A 21,017-nucleotide genomic window follows, 5' to 3' on the forward strand; every position below is an offset into this window, starting at 1 on the left:
TATATAATATATATATATATATATATATATATATATATATACATACACATACATACATACATACATACATACACATATACATATATATATATATATATATATATATATATATATATATATGTATATATGTATGTGTATATATGTATGTATATATATATATATATATATATATATATATGGTATAATATATGGTTAAAAGATAAATCGGTGATTGTAGATCGTGAGAATCGGACCTGCTGCGCTCTGATCTTGTCCGCTCTCTGGTTCTGGTGGTAGATTCGGCTGAAGTTGGACACGATGACGGGCACCGGCAGGGCGATCACCAGCACGCCACTGAGGGAGCAGATGGAGCCGAAGATCTTTCCTGCGATGGTGTTGGGAACCATGTCGCCGTACCTGCAGGGAGGAAACACATCGTCAGTCAACACGCGGACCAACACATCTTCATTGGGAACCTTCTGCCCTCCAGCTGTTCCTGGAGACATAGAAACCTCCCAGAGAGGCTCATCCAGACTTGGACCAGGAAGCAAGTTTACTTCTTGTCCTAAACGGAGGACTAAACACGCAGTTTTGGTCCAGCTGGGACTGAGATGGAACCAGAAAACTCATATGGGTCATTTTTATTTGGAAAGAAATGATAAACAGCATCATTTCTCGTTTTGAGAATTTAAGGAATGAAGTATCAGAAATACTTCATGTATTCCCGGGGGGGAAATTGGATTTCATCTCATTTTAGAATAAAAATAAATAAATAATGTAGAGCAGGATTACGGAGAAACTACCGGCCTGATTTTCATGAAACTTGGTGGAAGTGTGAAACATAAAGAAAGAACCCGCTGCACTTTGGAGCGGATACGAACACTCGGCCCTCTAGTGGTCAAACATCACTTGATGAAGCTTTAAGTTGTTCTCAGCTTCATGATTATCTGTCGGCTTCAGCTGGTGACTTTTGAAGACTTGTTAATGTGTCCATATGGTGTTTTTTATTTATGCTATGAACCATATCACGAGCAAAATAAGAAGTCAAGGCCTCAGAACGGCAGCGTAACAATGACTGAGGAGCACGGAGTCAGACAGCCAGGGGCGTCATACATCACATAAATAAGGAACCAATCGGGGCGGAGCTTTCCAGGTCGTTAGCACAATGCTACGGCGAAAACGATCAGAAAAGATAATAATAATAATAATAATAATAATAATAATAATAATAATAATAATAATAATATAATAATAAGCTTTATTTGTATAAAACCTTTCATACAAGAATTGCAGTGTTTCACAGCAGAAACATATATTTTTTACAAAATTAGACAGAATAAGAGCTTTTACAGAACAATAATCACAGTGTTGATGTAAATGAGTGTAAAATAGCATTAAAAATAAGATGAAAGATTTGAATGTCCCGGCCAAACTTCCGGAGACTCAGGTTTGCCACAAAAACTTAATTTGAAGCCTGAAGCTGTTTAATCCATTTATCCTGTAACACGTTAGTCAACCAGTTAATTTACATATTCATATATATGCACAGAAAAGATGTAGATTTAAATTTAAGCCATTTTATGGCATGAAGGGATTTTTTCACTAGAAAGGAAACTCTAAATATAGAATTTCGGGGAGTTTTTAGGGGGTTAATCAACTCCAGGAGAGAAACTTTTAACAAAAGCAGCTCAAATAAGAATACAGACAGAAATTGTAAACGCTGTACAAGATATTACTGTGTCCAACGGCGGTGCACACGAACACTCGTGCTGGCTGTTGCTTCACACGGCCTTCACCTTTCATCGCACAGAGCCATAAATCACAGGTAGAGAGACGAAGAGGAGGAGGAGGAGGAGATTAGAGAGTGGGCCGGAGGCCAGGATGCTTTGTGTGATTCTGCTCAGATACACTTCACAGCTGCTGAAGGAACCACTAAACAGCAACAACTTCACCGTCAGCTCTAATGTGAAGCTTTGTTTCATGTTTCATTACAGCGGCTGATTCCTGCTCATAGTTTATAATGTTGAGACAACAAAAAATGCTCAGATTTGTGTTTTTAATATTCCATTTAAGCTTTTATCTGCAGTAGATTCCTCATTAGTGGAAGAAATATAGAGATGTTACTGAAAGATTTATACAATGAAAATACTCCACAAGTCCTGCATTCAAAAATGTAATAAAAGTATGTAATCAGCAAAATGTACTTAAAGTAAAAGTATTGATTGTGCAGTAAATGTTTTATATTATATCTGATGTTATACATGTTCCTGCTGCATTAATGTGTGTGTTACATGTTTCTGTTATATTAATGTGTGTGTTACATGTTCCTGCTACATTAATGTGTGTGTTGCATGTTCCTGCTGCATTAATGTGTGTGTTACATGTTTCTGTTATATTAATGTGTGTGTTACATGTTCCTGCTACATTAATGTGTGTGTTACATGTTCCTGCTGCATTAATGTGTGTGTTACATGTTCCTGTTGCATTAATGTGTGTGTTACATGTTCCTGTTACATTAATGTGTGTGTTACATGTTCCTGCTGCATTAATGTGTGTGTTACATGTTCCCGTTACATTAATGTGTGTGTTACATGTTCCTGTTACATTAATGTGTGTGTTACATGTTCCTGCTACATTAATGTGTGTGTTACATGTTCCTGCTGCATTAATGTGTGTGTTACATGTTCCTGTTGCATTAATGTGTGTGTTACATGTTCCTGTTACATTAATGTGTGTGTTACATGTTCCTGTTACATTAATGTGTGTGTTACATGTTCCTGTTGCATTGTGTGTGTTACATGTTCCTGTTACATTAATGTGTGTGTTACATGTTCCTGCTGCATTAATGTGTGTGTTACATGTTCCTGTTACATTAATGTGTGTGTTACATGTTCCTGTTACATTAATGTGTGTGTTACATGTTCCTGCTGCATTAATGTGTGTGTTACATGTTCCTGTTACATTAATGTGTGTGTTACATGTTCCTGTTACATTAATGTGTGTGTTACATGTTCCTGTTACATTAATGTGTGTGTTACATGTTCCTGTTACATTAATGTGTGTGTTACATGTTCCTGTTGCATTAATGTGTGTGTTACATGTTCCCGTTGCATTAATGTGTGTGTTACATGTTCCTGTTGCATTAATGTGTGTGTTACATGTTCCCGTTGCATTAATGTGTGTTACATGTTCCTGCTGCATTAATGTGTGTGTTACATGTTACTGCTGCATTAATGTGTGTGTTACATGTTCCTGCTGCATTAATGTGTGTGTTACATGTTCCTGCTGCATTAATGTGTGTGTTACCGGGCTGGAAGCCGGCGGAGAGACCGGGCTGGAAGCCGGCGGAGCTGCTCAGGAGGCCGTCCTGAAGGAAGCACTGGGGAAGGGGTCTCGAGAGGTGAGGGGAGCGAAGGGGCCTCGAGAGGAGTGAAGGGACCTCGAGAGGAGGCCGTCCTGAATGTAGCACTGGGGAAGGGGTCTCAAGAGGTGAGGGGAGCGAAGGGACCTCGAGAGGAGATGGGAGAAAAGGGGCCTCGAGAGAAGAGGGGAGCGAAGGGGCATCGAGAGGAGCGAAGGAATCACCAGGGTCTGGGGAGGCGAAGGGATCACAGGGGTTGGGGTCTCAAGGGACAGAGGGAGCACAGGGGCTGGGGTCTCGAGGGACAAAGGGGCTGGGGTCTTGAGGGACAAAGGGAGCACAGGGGCTGGGGTCTCGAGGGATGGAGGGAGCACAGGGGCTGGGGTCTCGAGGGACAAAGGGGCTGGGGTCTTGAGGGACAAAGGGGGCACAGGGGCTGGGGTCTCAAAGGATGGAGGGAGCACAGGGGCTGGGGTCTTGAGGGACAAAGTGGCACAGGGCTGGGGTCTCGAGGGACAAAGGGGCACAGGGCTGGGGTCACGAGGGGCAGCTGGGGAACAGCTGGGGTCTCGAGGGACAGAGGGAGCACAAGGGCTGGGGTCTTGAGGGACAGAGGGAGCAGAGGGGCTGAGGTCTCCAGGGAAAAAGGGAGAACAGGGGCTGGGGTCTCGAGGGACAAAGGGGCTGGGGTCTCGAGGGACAAAAAGGGCTGGGGTCTCGAGGGACAAAGGGGGCATAGGGGCTGGGGTCTCGAGGGATGGAGGGAGAACAGGGGCTGGGGTCTCGAGTGACAAAGGGAACACAGGGGCTGGGGTCTCGAGGGGCAGCTGGGGAACAGCTAGGGCCTCGAGGGGCAGCTGGGGTCTGCAGCGGTCCGGCAGCGGCTGGAGCGGATGTCTGCAGAGGTTTGGCAGCGGCAGCGGGAGTCTGTGAAGGTGCGGCAGCAGGAACTGAAGTCTGCAGAGGTCCGGGAGCGGGAACTGGAGGCTGTCGCGGCCCGGCAGCAGGAACGGAGGACTGGGAGCCGGAATGACGGTGGCTAGCACGGCCAAATTGCCTCCTCAGAGGCCTGGAAGCCCTCTGGATACTCAGAGGTCCCCCGAGGGCCAGACATATACCCAGAAATGGGTCAGGGGCTGGGGCAGGAGGGTCGGCAGGCTGCAACCTTATGATCCCCAGGTTCACCCTGTGCGGACTAGTCTAGCCGATTCAGAATTAGGCTGAGCTCGAGGAGTGTTAACAAAATCCTGAAGCCAATCCTGAAGGCAAAATGCTCTTTAGCCCGGATTTAAAAGCCACTTCTCTGTGCGCCAATCTTAAGCCAGCCTGTTTGACATCCCAACAGGAAGCTCTTCTCCACTCCCCGTGGATACACATCAGGGTGTAGGAGAGGTCATAGAGTTCCTCCGCAATGGTAACTGCTGGGTCCATACCTGGTCGGTTTGTCACGTTGTGGTGTAGGAGGACCCAAAAGCAGTTCAGCAGACGATGATATAACAAAAAGCGAGCCTTTAATATAACAAAAGCCTAATCCAAAGTACAAAAATCCAAAGTAGCAAAATAACACAAACCAAACCGAGGAAGACACAGGGTAGGCACGGGTAAGACACGAGGAAGACACCAGGTAACATTACTGACAAACCGACAAGGAACAATGAGTGTGAATACACACAGACACCAAACGAGGAAACAAGACACAGCTGGGGAGAAAGACAAAAACACAAGGGCATGATGAGTGGACACAGGAGGATCAAATTAACAATCACAGAGGGAGGGAAAAAACACTGTGTGTGTTACATGTTCCTGCTGCATTAATGTGTGTGTTACATGTTCCTGCAGACTTTATTTATCTGAAGAAGGAGGATCTTCTCATAAAGGAAACTTCGTCACAAACATTCAACACATGAGGATGAAAAACTGTAATTAAAGTAACTAAAGCTGTCAGCAGAATATTTATCTGAGATATAGTCGAGCAGGTACTTTGCTTCATTATTTAACTTCTTTCTTGAATAATGTCCGGCTCACTGTGGAATTAAACTCTTTATATTCAAATATGCAAATCATGTCCGACTGTACAGTAAATCAGATATGCAGGTAATGAGCTGCAGCTCTGCTGCTGTACCTGCTGCCGACGATTATGTCTGAGTCCTTCAGGAATAAGGCCGCGACCCCGTCTGTTGAGTTAATGCTCATATCTGAATTTCTAAGAGCTAATTTACTTCTTTACTTTGAAGCTAATTTCAAAGTAGTGCAGAGTGTCGCTGTGAACATGTGTTTCATAAGGAATCCGTCATTTAAAGCCGGCTGTTAGTTCTCGTCTTCTAAGAATAAATTCCAACTGTTAATTGCGTTTATAAACATTATGCATGACATTTAAACACTTCCATTTAAGTGATGATCTTTCTGCTGGAAGATCTGATTTAAAATCCTCCTGAACTTCACTTTATATTCACATTTCTACTCTATTAAATCATATAAACTGTCCTGCAACCTGAACATCCTGAATTTTAACCCTACAGATAAATATCAATTAATGAATTAATGATTGCATCACCAAACTTCCAGCTTCCTGTCTAAGATCTCAGAGAGCAATAATAATTATATTTGGATTAATCTGACAATTATTTTCTCTATTAATCATTTGGTCTATAAAATGTCAGAAAACATTAATGTCCCAGTTAACGTACTTAAATGTCTTGTTTTTACATTTTCAAAATGTAAGAAGCTGGAAATAGAAAATGTTTGGATTTTCTTTCCTTTAAAGAAATATTGAATATAAATATTACGTTAATTGATTTTTTGTTGATTCGACTCGTCATTGCATCTCTTATAAGTTCATAACAGAAGACACCAGCAAATATCCTCCAGTCAGAAGAACCTGAAGAAGGTTTTAAAATCATATTTAAGTACAAATCTTTAGTAAGATTTTCAAAAATACTCAAAGAAATACAAAATAAACATTACGGTAACGAGTCGATGGAATTTGTTGCACTGTTTACACCTCTGTGTATAGATATGTATTTATTCTCTCACCGTGTATACATTTACGTTTGTTCACCTGAACAATAAACTGGACTGGTCAGATAACTCTGCTGCTCTGTTTAAGGAGGGACAGAGCAGCTTTATCTGCTGAGGACACTGAGGTCTTTTGGAGTGCAGGGGGCTCCTTAAGACCTTCTTTGACTCTGTGGTGGCATCAGCTGTTTTCTATGGAGTGGTCTGCTGGGGGAGCAGCATCTCGGCTGCTGACAGGAAGACACTGAACAGACTGGTGAAGAAGGCCAGCTCTGTCCTGGGGAGCCCTCTGGACACTGTGGAGGTGGTGGGAGACGGATCTATTGGACAGCGATCAGACTGTACCATCACCTGGTAGACCACCACACTAAGAACAGACTATTCCACCACTGTGTGCAATATTCACTCTTACAATGTACTTACACTATTGTTATTGTATTTTATTCTATTTAATTGCGTACTCGCCACTTTACTTTCTTGTTCTTTTGCTGTAACACGGTAAATTTCCTCGTCGTGGGACTAATAAAGGATTTCTGATTCTGATACATTCCTGTTTACATTCATTTTCAATACTGTGTACCAAACATTTAAACTCATGACTTTTTTTTATATTTCTGTTTATATTTTAGCCCTTTATTTTAACTATTGTATGTTTACTCATCTTGCTTTCATCTTGTGTTTTTTTATGTAGCATTGCATTAGCGACTGCTTCACTGTAATTGTAGTGCAAAGGATAATAAAGTGATGAGCAGTTAATGGTCACAAACATGCAAAAACCACCAGTTTGATGCTTTGAAACCTAATTGTCCAGCTACTTTTAGTTTTAATTTACTGTAACACCAAGCCTGAGGGAGTCTTCCACAGTAATTTGCTGAAGGAGTGTGTGTGTGTGTATCTGTGTGATGACAGCACTCAGGTCAGTTTTACTGGACCTCCAGCGTCCTCAGCACGGAGCGATATTGGCAGCTGGGAATAGATCGATGGCAGAGAGGCCCGAGCGGAAAAGAAGTCATCTGTAATTGTTGGCAAAAAGCGCTCCGAAGAATCGACAGAGATGTCAGACTGTGGCCAAACAGCCGGGATGAATCTGTGCTGGATCACTAACTGAATTCCCCTGATCATCAACTGGACCTTAATATTGATCCCGACACTTCCCCTCACGCTTTAGCTCTATTATTTCTCTACTAAGTGTTCTCACTTTTCAAGATTGTTTTGCCAGGCTTCTGTTACACCAGCAGCGTTTCGTGTTCATAAATTATGATGAAATGATATTTCAAGATAAACAGGTTGCACATCCAAAACACTTTTACAGGTGCTTAATCAAAACAATTTAACTAAGAATCAAAAGATTCTTGTATTAAAATCTCCCAGCAATTTTGACAATGCCCGACGAAGATCGGCAAATTTGATCCATTTCTGCAGGTAAAGCTGTTTGGTTAATGCTAGCTAATGTGCTAAACAGTTCATTTCAGGATAGCTGAGGCGTACGTTTCATAGCTAAAATAGTTTGTTCAGGTAAGATGAAGGTCAGTTTTGTTTCATTTAGGTTAGCTAATAATTCATCTTAGCTAAAGGAGCTTGGTTCTGTTTAGCTAACGAGTCAGATTAGAGGCTAAACTGTTCATTTCAGGTATTATAGCTATTTTAGCTAAACGTTATCAGGATCAGTTTAGTAGATAAACTAAAAGTTTAGCTGCTGAAGTTGGGCTCAGGTTAGGTAACAATTAGCAGCTTAACTTCATTTGAACTAACAGGCAAGTTTACCTGCTAAAGCAGTTTGGTTCCGTTTAGCTTGCGGGACAGTTTGACAACTAAAACAGTTTATGTTTGATTGTTGTTTGACTAAGAAAGTGTCACCTATCAGTAACAGCAGCCGACTCAGAAGTTCCATATTCATGACTTTCCATATGTAAATGAATGCATCATATAATCGATGAGGGCAATAACCCGGGGAACACAATCTCCTGGTGCTGTAGAAATAGCCAAAGAGACAGCTGCTGACAGCCCTGTGAGTACAGCGCAGAATGTAAATGTAGATATAAATGTAAATGAATGAAGCCGACAGCCGACTGGAGCATCTGCCAGCTGTTAACTCACAGCACAGCTGGAACATCAGCCTCATTAGCCTGCAGTTTATAGACCTTGTGTGTTCAACTGTGACTTTGTAGAGGAAGAATACTGCAGACACTGCAGCTGCATTCATCAGGTAACACCACCTGAAGAACACCACCATCTTCAGCAGCTGCATTCATCAGGTAACACCACCTGAAGAACACCACCATCTTCAGCAGCTGCATTCATCAGGTAACACCACCTGAAGAACACCACCATCTTCAGCAGCTGCATTCATCAGGTAACACCACCTGAAGAACACCACCATCTTCAGCAGCTGCATTCATCAGGTAACACCACCTGAAGAACACCACCATCTTCAGCAGCTGCATTCATCAGGTAACACCACCTGAAGAACACCACCATCTTCAGCAGCTGCATTCATCAGGTAACACCACCTGAAGAACACCACCATCTTCAGCAGCTGTCAAAAGAAACATAATATTCTCATTTTATGGTTTCTAACTGAATAACCAAGTTACAGCTACTGGCAAATGTTGAAAACTAAACATAATACAATTCCATTCCATTTGGTTTGAAATGATATGGATTTAAATAAACGGATAAGATACTGAATTCTAATTCGACTGCTATCAATCTCCAACACACATTTACTTCTATAGTCTCTCTGCAAACTCTTCTCAGATATTCAGGCCTTTTTCCAGGCTCCAATATTCTCATCAAAGTTTGGAGAAGTTGTGACTACAGCTGTGCTTCATGGGCACAAAATACAGGAACATAATATGTACGGTATTTACAATGATTTATTTTAAGTGATATGTTTGGTCAGATTCACAGAATAAGTTAAAACAGGAGGATACGGCTTTCTCACACTTTTTCCATAATGAAAGAGTTTAAACAGTTCTGCTCTGGTTTGCTAACGTTGTCTAAATGAGTCCAGTTTAGGTCAGCTAAAAACTTGGTTCAAGTTAGCTAATTGGTCCGTTATGCAGCTAAAAGAGTTCAGTTCAGGTTAGCTAACAGGTTAGTGTTGTAGCTAAACAAGTTAGTTAACAGGTCAGATGAAAACCTTTGGTGTAAGTTAACTAACGGGTCAGTTTAGCAGTTTAAACAGTTGGGCATAAGTCCAAGTTTGTAGTTATTAATAACTTGCAACGGGGAAGGTAAACTTAATTAGATCTGATAAATTGACGGAAACTGATTTGAAACTGGATTCTAAAAATATTTTTATAATGAAAGCAATGACTTTGTGAGAGTTGTGTTGAGGCAGGTTAGAATGTGCTGCAGTGTTGTTCCACTGTGTTGCATTATATTGAACAGATTCTTCTCCCCACCTCCGAAGAGTGTGTGTCCTTGTCAGTCTAATTGATCCTTTAATAGCTCAGCTCCCCGCGGACCGCAGAGAGTAACCTACATCGAACAGAATCACCGTGACCTGACACCAGATCAGAGACAGACAAAACCTTAAAACTGAAGTTTCGTAACAAAACTTTTTGCTACCTGAAAAGCTAAAAGGGCCAAATCTCTTTCTTTGCCTGAGAACAAGTACATTAAGGTTTCAGGTTGAAATATCAGGCGCCCACCGGCTCTACACTGCCCCCAGTAACCATGATGACCAAAGTCAACCGTCTTTGATCAGCTACTGGGAGCGTCCCAGAGTGCCTCAGAGAAAGGCACATTAGCAGAGAAAAGCCATAATTATTGATTAAAGGAACATTTAGTGAAACCCTCTTGTTCACTACACAGGGCAATCAGTTTCATCTCATCACGTTACATTTAGCTGACACTTTTGTCCAAAGCGACTTACAATAAGTGCAAAGATATAACTCAGAACAGTGCTGTATAATAGCTTCAAATAAGCCAAACCAATGTCAGTGCTACATACAGAAATACAAATGATTTTATTCTGCGACAGAAGGTGTGAAGGTCTGCAGTGCTGACATCAGTGGGGAGCTCGTTCCACCATTTTGGAGCCAGGATAGCAAACAGGCGGTTTTATTTGAGGGGTATATCTGAGTCCCACTCGCAGTGAGGGAGCAGCGAGTCGATTGGCCGATGCACAGCGGCGTGAGCGAGCTGGGGTGTATGGTTTGACCATGGCCTGGATGTAGGACGGACCTGATCCATTCACAGCACGGTGGACCAGATCCAGAGTCTTGAAGAACACTTCTCAGTGCGTACGGTACAAAGAAATGCCCATGATGTGGTTAGCTTAGCTTAGCTTAGCACACTGACTGGAAGCAGGGGGAAACTGCTAGCCTAGCTCCATCAGAGCCCAGCAGTATGTTTCCACTACATCTCCTGGTTGTTTTTGAAGTTTGGATTTTATAAAAAGAAAATATCAAATATGGCTGGCCGATACCACACAAGCTGAAGGAATAGAAACACAAACCCTTTGGTAAAACATGCAGTTTGAAGTGTGTATATAAAGGTAATGTTAGGGGATGTTAGCTATCACTACAATGAGTACTTGAGTACAGTATCATCCATCGGAGAAGGAAGTGTGGGGATTGGATTGAGACGATCACTGCCAACAGCATGTCTTCTGAACATCCAGCCAGACTTGCCAGAACAAAAACCACCAAGGATGGAGAGACTCCTCCAGGAGGAGACGGAGAGACTCCTCCTGGAGGAGACGGAGAGACTCCTCCAGGAGGAGACGGAGAGACTCCTCCAGGAGGAGACGGAGAGACTCCTCCAGGAGGAGACGGAGCAGAGCCAGATGGGAGCTGAGCTAACCCGTCGAGGACCTGAGGCTATTCCACTACCCAGCCTGCACCTGGCTAATGTCCGGTCCTCACATCACATGCTTGGTGCTCAAACCACAAAATTGCTGCACAATGTTCCCCTGATGTCAAATGTTTAATGTTAAACATGCCGGCCATATAATCTGAGACCCGTGTTGTTATTGCTGCTGATGCACATGAAGTCATGTTCCTTGTGTCGTGCAGAATGACGAGGCTACAGCTGCGGTTGCACAATGACAATTGAATCCTTGAATCACCCTGGACCTCCAATAATGCACACATTTAGCTTTTACTACTTTTAATGCACACACACACAAAGTAAAGTAAGTAAAACACACACACACACACACACACACACACTTGCAGCTATAAAGGTTTGTGTGTTTTACTATCGGAGAGAAGCAGTAAATCTGCAGCAGCCTTGAGTCTACAGCCAAACATTACACACAATGCACCTTTAATGGACCATAAATTACCTTTTGATGCTGCTTCAGCTGTGTGTGTGTGTGTGTGTGTGTGTGTGTGTTGGGATGAACTTGTCTCACTTAATGAACTTGGAACAAACACAGCAGTCAGAGTTGTGTGTGATTAAAGTCATTTTAAATTTGTTCGCGTCGACAAAACGTTGTATACTTTGATTTTTGTGCAACAAAAAAATCAATGTGAATCTTTAACTGAGGTTGAAACATCTTCACATTGATTGGAGATATTCCTCCTGTGCAACAAATAAAGGTAGAAGAAGAAAAGAAGGTCAGGAGTTCAAACAATTACTGCCCAGAATCCCCTGCAGGCATTCACCACACACACACACACACACACACACACACACACACACACACACACACACACACACACACACACACACACACACAAACATAAAGCATGTTCAACCTCTGATATCACCTCCGACATGCAGTAAAGCCTCCACACACTGTACATCATATACGTTACACACACACACACACACACACACACACACACACACACACACACACACACACACACACACACACACACACACACACACACACACACACACACACACAGTATGATTTCTATTAATTGAAGCTAAACTAATATTATAATCTAAACTTTAGCACCATAAGACTTTTCTAAAACCGTAATAATAAATATGAACCAGCAGAGGTCAGGAGAACCAGCAGAGGTCAGGAGAACCAGCAGAGGTCAGGAGAACCAGCTTACAGTTAAGTTACTCTTCACAATGTTGGAGGTTGTGACTGCAGAGAGAGGTGATTAAACCAGCTGAGTGAGAGTGTGTGTGTGTGTGTGTGTGTGTGTGTGTGTGTGTGTGTGTGTGTGTGTGTGTGTGTGTGTGTGTGTGTGTGCGTGTGTGTGTGTGTGTGCGTGTGTGTGTGTGTGTGCGTGTGTGTGTGTGTGTGTGTGTGCGTGTGTGTGAGAGAGAGCCTGGAGCTGCTAATGTTGAATAATGGATGGCAGCATTAGGGCTTGTAGCTGGTTGGTAGAGAGAGGGAGGATAAAGTTTATATTCTCTTCCTCTTCATCCCTCCCGGCTCGCTCTATACATTTCCTTTATTTCCTTCCTTTTTCTTGTCTCCTTTATCTCCCTCCCCATCTCCCATCTCCCCCCCCCCTCTCTGGGGTCATTATCTGCAGCTGCCGGAGCCAAGTCTCCGTCCTGCAGCAGGAGAAGAGGACAACACATCGAGTGGTAGCTTGACACGAAGCCAGAGGAGAGAGATGGAAGAGGAGGATGGAGGGAGGAGGTTGAGTGAGGACAGATGAGAGGAAGGGTGGAGAGTGGAAAGAGGAGGAGGACAGAACACAGAGAGGTCAGGGGAGAAAAGTGGAGAAGAGAAGTGTACGCAAATATCTGTAAATATGATAATGTGGAGTCAGTGCCAGGAGTTAAACTGATGCCCGATCGTAAGCATCCAGCAGGAAGCTATGAACATACACAGCGGCGAAACAACGCAAGCAAAAAGCCAAGAGAACAAAATGAATCCCAAAAGGAGATAAAACAGGAGCCGGCTTTCACCCGCCATGTGACACGAAGTGTCCGTGTGTCAAGAAAACATCTGAACATGTTTTGTGGAAAGATGATCTGGAAACCACAAGGTTCCTCTGTTATAGTTTGTATCATGCAAACAAATAGTTTCATATTGTTCCACTGAAGGGGACGGGTTACGCACCAACACCGACGAGGAAGAGGAGAAGTCTGCCAACATGTGAACAATGCAGGCGTCAAAATGTAAAAAGAAAATGTCTTTGAAAATGAGGAAAGAAAAGCTAAAGGATAAACACATATACATGTATATATACTCTATATATAAATATATATACATATACACTGTATATATACTCTATATATACATATATATACATATACATACTGTATATATATTTATATATACAGTATATATATATATTTATATATATATATACACATATACATATACACTGTATATATATATATAAATATATATATATACAGTATATATATACATATACACTGTATATATATATATATATTTATATATAGAGTATATATACACTCTATATATAAATATATATACATACTGTATATATAAATATATATACTGTATATATATATATTTATATATACTGTATATATAAATATATATTGTATATATAAATATATATACTGTATATATAAATATATACAGTATATATATATATACACACAGTATATATATATACACAAATATATATATACTGTATATATAAATAAATAAATAAATATAAATATATATATTTATTAGTATATATTTATATATATATATATATAGAGTATGTATATTTATATATAGAGTATATATATACAGTATATATATAAATATATATACTGTAAATATATTTATAATCTCCTGACCTCCAGCAGGGTTCAGCTTCGTTCCACCAGGTGGCTTCCTGGTTTGCACTCAGCTGGTAAAAGCCTTCTCCTACATGTCCCTGGATTTATAAATACTTAAAAGTAATCTGCAGAGCACACTACATTTGAATAATCTCGTCTCCTTGGGAAAATGTAAAAGTCCATATAACTGAGAAACGCAGCTGCTTTATGTGAGCTGGGTTTAGTCTGTTGCTCGATGATGGACTTCCTGTCTGTTGTGTTCCTGGTTAAATAAATGTGACAAATATGTGAACAAGTGTCACAATGTTGAGAACAATAAAATCGTCTTTGAGGAAGGAAATGCATTCAATAGCTAAAAGATACACAAAGAGTTTCTGTAGCACTGAATGTAAATAATCAAATCACATTTCTGTATGTGGCTACGTCCATACATAGAGGTGGGGGAGGTGGGGGAACCCGAGAAAGAAGATGTCGGGAAGACGAGAGGGAAGAAGAGGTCTGGGGAAGTAAAGTGGAGGAGACAAAGAAGAAGCAAAGATACAAACCCCATAATAATGACACTGCTTGTGATCGTCACTATTCACACATCGAGGGAGAGTCAAGCTGATGGCGGTAATACACCACTCATTGATGCCGACCGCCATTAAAACTCAGCAGAAGAAGAAGAAGATGGGAAGTCTGGATGTCCGTGTACATTCGGCCGCTGCTGTATGACGCTGCTATGCATCTGCACAATGTAACGCTTGGTTTCTCCCATTTATAGGAAACAAATTGGTTCAGAATGAAGCAAGTGAATAAATATTTGTTTACGAGCAGATCGCCACCGTTCCAATATAGCGGCCGTGCAGATGTGCGTATCGATAACGCTGTACTTACAGTTCTGTATCTATGCGGTGGCTGACGTCTCTTGGACCTCACTGTGGAGGGGGTGGGAGACAGGAGAATGACGGCCAAGCTGTCCTCTCTATTGGACATGTCCCCCTCCCCCCTCCAGGACACTTTGTCCACTCTGTGCAGCTCCTTGAGGGTCAGACTGTACCATCACCACGGCCCCTGGTAGACCACCACACCAATACAGACTATCCCTCTTTACCTCATATGTTCTTTGCTGTAACGATGTAAATGTCCACGTTGTGGGACTAATAAAGGATTTCTGATTCTGATTCTTATTTTCAGGAAGATGTTCCTGAACAGTTCAGGGAGGGGCTGCACGTGTGCAATGGACTAAAGATGGTGAGAAGAAAACTCTGTGACTTCGGTCCTTTGAGCTTTGTCAAAATCCAACAAGTAAAACGTCAGAAGGGAATAATGCATCATTCTTTTACCAACATCTGATCCACAGACAGACTGCTGGAGAGCTCCTCAGTAAGTCACGTGACCCTCTGAAGAGCTGGAGTCAACTGTCGTAATAAATAAAGGTTTTACAAAGGGGGGGGGGGGGGAGACTCTCAGGAGGCCCAGGTCGGCCCGGTTATTCTGAGACGCTCTCCCAGTACTTTAAATATTTCATGGTCAGGATTATGTCATCCTGCACCGAGCCGCGATACAAAGACAAAGACTGGAGGTGGAACAACTCAGATCCTTTACACAAGTAGAAGTAGCAGTACTGCAGTGTCAAATACATGTTTCTGTATTCAAAGTCTTACTTCTAAAGTATTAGCATCGAAATATACTTTAAGTACCAAAAGTAAAAGTACTCATGATGCACAATTATATTTTTGGATTATAGTTATTGATGCATTAATGTGTTCATCACTTTAATGTTGCAGCTGGTGAAGGAGAATCTAATTTGAGTTGCTTTATATACTGCATCATTTAACATTTGGTTTATATTTTGTATTAATAATCTAAATCTGTAAGTAACTAAAGCTGTCAATTAAATACAATTCTAATGTATTTGTGTAGCACCATATCATATCATACAACAGCGGTTCAGAGGACATAAAAACAACAATGTGCAAATAGACAGAGATGTACACATAAACATACACACATACATTTAAGAAAATGCTCGAGTGAAAAAGTCTTTAGTTTGGATTTACAAGAACACGGTGTCGGAGGAAGTCTAAGATCAGCAGAACGGTTCCATTCTTTAGCTGCATAAATACTGAAAGACGTCTCACTGGACTTAGAAAGTGCTCTGGGCACATGGAGGAGATTGCTAGCTTGTGACCGGGGACATCTGCTGGGGTTGTAAACTGACAGCATGTCTCAGACGTGCTGTGCAGCCGATGAAGGTTTCGTAGAACTGGTCGGATCTTTTTGTCCTCGGGCAGCTGAGTTCTGGATAAATTATAATCTGTCATGAGTTTCTCCGGGTCAGTTTGCAAAAGAAAGCCTCTGATTCTGGAAATGTTGCTGAGTTGGAAAAAAGGGCAACCTTGGTGATGTGATCCTTGAAGCGGAGTTCACCATCAAATGTTACTCCAAGGTTTTTAATCGGCTCACATGTTTTTAGTGATCTGGACTCCAGGTACTCACAGACAAGCCTTCTCTCAGCACCCACTACCAAGACCCTGTTCAGTTAAAGCGCCATCCAGCGATTGATTTCTTCCAAGCAGCTGACTTGGGAATTAATGGATTGGAAGTCATCGATGGAAGGTGAGATGAGAAGCGTTTTGTCATCCGCAGAATTATGGTAGCTGATGTCATGTTTGCCGATAATTTAGCCAGGCGAAAGCATATAAAGGTTAAATGGAAGGGGACCCAGGATGGAGCCTTGTGGGACCTCCCACACTAATTTATGACTGTTGGAGTGCAAGTCAAGACAGACCTGCCCACTTTCTCAGCCTTTCCAGCCGGATCCACGTTCTCTATGTGAAATGCAGAGAGTCTCGGAGAATTAGGACAGAGGTTTGTTGTTATTGTCACTGTTGACGCTCATGTCATTAACAACCTTTAAAGAGCTTTCTGTGCTCTGAAACCGGACTGGACTTTTTCATACATATTATTATCTGTAAGAGAACAGTTGAGTTGCTGATGTACAACCTTCTTGATGATCTTACTCAGGAAGGTCAAATTGGATTTTGGCCTATAGTTGCTGAGTGTATTAGAATCAAGTTTTATTTTTAGACGTGGTCTAAAGAAAGATATCAGTTCACTATTGACAAGATGTCGTTTGTTTATAAAACAGATACATGTAGTAGAATAAAAGTACAATATTGCCCAGTGAAGTACAAGTACCTCAAAATACAGTGCAGTACTTTAGTACAAGCTGAGAGATAACTGAGGTACATAAAACTAAGAGAAGGAGACAACGATAATTTCCCTGAAAGCAGAAAAACAACCAGACGCGGAGAGAGGTCATCTGCTGCTTCCCGATTGGAGCAGATAGGAATCCATTAGTGTCGAGTCAGCCAATCAAATGCGTAACCGATTCTTATCTCCTACCTGTTATAGGGGAGCCAGCCAATCACAATCTAATAGAGGGACAGACAGCCAATGGTAATTAGTTTAGAGACGAGAGCAGGAAGAGCAATTAAGTTGTAGGGTGATCCCTCCGATCAGAGAAGAAGAAGAGATCTTAACTGCATCAATAGTGTTTTATAGAGTCAGCAGTCAGACTGCAGCTGCACATTGTTCCTCTTTACTTTGTTAGTTTAACATTATTTATTCTGGAGGTCTCATTGAAGTCAAACTTTCTTTTAGAAGAGAGAGCTGTGAACAAATACAAGATCACGACACTCATTAACACAGTCGCAGATGCTCACAGTGACGATGCTAACATGCTAAAGATTAGCATGTTAGCATCTAATGCTGTGTTTACACCAAACACAAAGATAATGTTCTCCTCGCGTTACTCACACGAGTTGGACCGCAGTATCATTTGTGTTTCTACGCATTACTTCGTTGCATGAATTATTCTGGTTTACTACAACGCTATAAACCCACACCAGACCAAGAGGTGGTCGTTATCACGACATTATGATTTGTAAACAGTCTGAATTCATGCTTTGTCAGCAAACAACTTTTAAAATACTTGTTTTGTGAATGGAGTTTGGATCTATTGTAGATGTATACATACTGTGTAACTAAACTAAACCCACTGGCATTTAAGGGGATTATTATAGACAGACCATAACTTCAGTAGTGAAACGCATTAATCTTAGACTGTGAACGACCACGAAACAAAAAGAAGCCAAACTGTAAGTCTGTGTGTCCAGGGTCCATAGTCAACCACTTTCTTTGTTTTAATCATTGCTTTCATGCATTTTAGGAACACTGACATGAAAATACGACATACGTCAGATATGTGGAAAGATATCGAACATTACAAACTGCTGGTTGGTTATTTTTTCAATGAGGCAAAAGCAAATCTTATATTCAAGACTCACAACGTATGAAATGTTCGGCTTCAGTTTACTGACACGGTGTGAAATGTTGTTGTGTTTCCACACGAGTCTCCTCTTCTGCCTCAAAACTGTCTGAATTGGAATCGTTCAAGGACACCAGTATCGACCGGACCAGTTTGATCTGCGGCTCAGTTTGTTTTTCCTCTTTGAAAACTTCTATTCTGGGTTACAGCAGGCGGCTAAAAGCCTCCCTGCTCTCCTCCCTCCTCTCCTCCCTCCTCTCCTCCCTGCTCTCCTCCCTCCTCTCCTCCCTCCTCTCCTCCCTGCTCTCCTCCCTCCTCTCCTCCCTCCTCTCCTCCCTGCTCTCCTCCCTCCTCTCCTCCCTCCTCTCCTCCCTGCTCTCCTCCCTCCTCTCCTCCCTGCTCTCCTCCCTCCTCTCCTCCTCTCTCCTCCCTCCTCTCCTCCCTCCTCTCCATCACTTTTTCTGCCTTTCCTAAATCCTCACGTCCTCTCCTCTCTCCTCCTCCAGTGTAATCCACTTCCATGTTTAATTGATAGTGATGATGAAAGTTGCAGGAGGGATGGTTGTTCCATGTTTTCTCCTCCTCTCGTGAAGGAGATCCTGCCTCTCGTTCTCTTTTCCTTCTCGTCTCTTTTGTGTTATTGTATCCTGTGTTTTCCTTCTTTTATAACTCCTCTTTATTTCATATATCATGTTTCTAGGACAGTTCAGATGAAAGATTCACACCATGACAAGAGTATAACCGTTCATTTCCAAAATTATAACTCAAGCCTGGAAGCTGCTGTCACTCCCAGACTGATTGACAGATATATAAAAATATAATAAATATAAACACGGAGACAAACGCTAGCAGCGATACTGTTACCTCCCGAAGTGGTGAGATAGTTTTATCTTTAAAAAAGCCGTCATACAACACTGAGACTCACGATGGATAGTTTAGATTAATATTTTAAAGTCCAAACATTCTTCTTCCTTGTCGCCTACATTACCCACAATGCAACTCGACCCCCGACAGTCAATAAGGATTAACTGACAAAGTCAGCGTACAGACAACAGCTGTAAATACCTGAAACAGCTTCTTCAAAAATGTGCTGATTGAGCCTTTAAATAAAATAAAATAGAATTACAATGAACTAAATAAGAAGTTAAATCAAGCAAAATGTAAGAAGAGAGAAGATGAAAGAAAAGTGTCGACGTAACGTTAAGAGAAAGCAGAAAAGAAATAGAAAGAATGAAGTCACACTAAGTCTATTTTCAGCGTGAAGAGTGGTTATTTACAGCTGCAGAGTCTTCAGGTTCAAAGACTCAGATCAGAATAGATGAAACTCTTAATAACTGTAAATAAAACCCAAAATAAAACATTCACATGTCCTGTTCAAGATGCTGCACTGGACCAGTTTACAATGTGACCTCTGTGAGCCTCTCCACCTCCACCTCTTCTCCACCCACAGTCAGCGTTGGACTCTTTAACCACCGTTCTCACCAACATTAACAACGTGTGTTTAGTTGCTTAAAGGGAAACCAAACCTTAACTCTGGCAGTAGACGCGGCTCCTAAACTGTAAATCAGTTTAGCTCATGAAATATCTCAAAACAAAGTTTTTACGCTTGGCTGAGGTGGAACAGTCGGTGAATCCATAAAACAAATGCAGATGGAGCAAATGAACGAATGAAGACGAGCAGAGGCAGATTATACCTCATGGCTCCACACAGACTCCAACCTTCTTACAAGAAATCATGAAGCAAACATGAAATGTCAGAATTCCATGATGTTGTTTTCAGTGCGACCGACACTCTTAATTACGTCCTCTTGGTGCGCCGTCTCTTCTACAATGCTACAACGCTTTTCATGCTGAAGAAAAGTCGCCACCTGCTCATCATCACAACACGGTACCAGACAGCAACAAGCATTCATTTGCATTTTTCTTTTGCCGATTTCCTTGATATCTGGGTATAATGTTTGCGATACATTTGGATGGCTGTGGTTCAGTCATGTGATGTGGAAACTGTCCCACTGGAGCCTCAACACTCTGTTCTGTTCCTGCAGTTTGGACTCTCTGAGGGTTAGAGTTGCCAAAACCAGCTCAAACATTTGCAACATCATCTCGCACGCTGACGACACTGCCCTGTTTGTGTTAGCGGCGGTGCCGACTCAGCACACAGGCAGGAGGTAAGAGCGGTGCATGTGAAGCTAAGAGACGGTAATGGAGACCACAACCTCACTGCATGTCAGCAGTCCTGCTGCCATTAAAACCTCATGCACGTGACGGAGGGCGTTACCGGGATATAAAACACAGACACAAAAGAATAACGACAATGATGCTCGGTCACGACCCGGACTCGACCCAGCGCGACGCAGCAGCACGAAAACTCTGGATCCATTTGTCATCTGGAATATAAATAAACTGAGAATCAATCCGACATGTGAGAAGGACGCTGTGCAGAGCTATATGTGAAGAGGGGGAAAAAGGAAGAGGGGGAAAGGGGACCAGCATATCACTCGGCAAAAGGTAACACACAGGGGGCGAGGCACACAGCACACGAACACACGACAAGGGGGGGGCACAACACAGGCAGCAGCGACAACAGAGGCGCGCATAACACACACCACACACCAACAAACACAGCACATAGCGGCAACTCTTTTAATATATTATCTGACCGGCTACTAAATC

The 21,017-nt window shown here is 42.0% G+C and overlaps 1 protein-coding gene across 1 annotated transcript in view; it reads right to left on the reverse strand.

Moving 5' to 3' along the window:
* Positions 1-14,158, reverse strand: part of LOC115010412 (potassium voltage-gated channel subfamily D member 1-like) — a 21,326-nt gene extending 7,168 nt beyond the window's left edge. The window contains exons 1-2 of the mRNA XM_029434938.1: positions 14,048-14,158; positions 234-396 (exon numbers count right to left, since the gene is read on the reverse strand). Of these exons, the coding sequence (XP_029290798.1) occupies positions 234-386 (153 nt within the window). The 5' untranslated portion in view covers positions 387-396; positions 14,048-14,158. The remainder of the gene's footprint in view (positions 1-233; positions 397-14,047) is intronic.
* Positions 14,159-21,017: the final 6,859 nt, after the last annotated feature.

The sequence above is a fragment of the Cottoperca gobio genome, chromosome 7 (genome assembly GCF_900634415.1).
Source record: "Cottoperca gobio chromosome 7, fCotGob3.1, whole genome shotgun sequence".
NCBI classification, from domain to species: domain Eukaryota; kingdom Metazoa; phylum Chordata; class Actinopteri; order Perciformes; family Bovichtidae; genus Cottoperca; species Cottoperca gobio.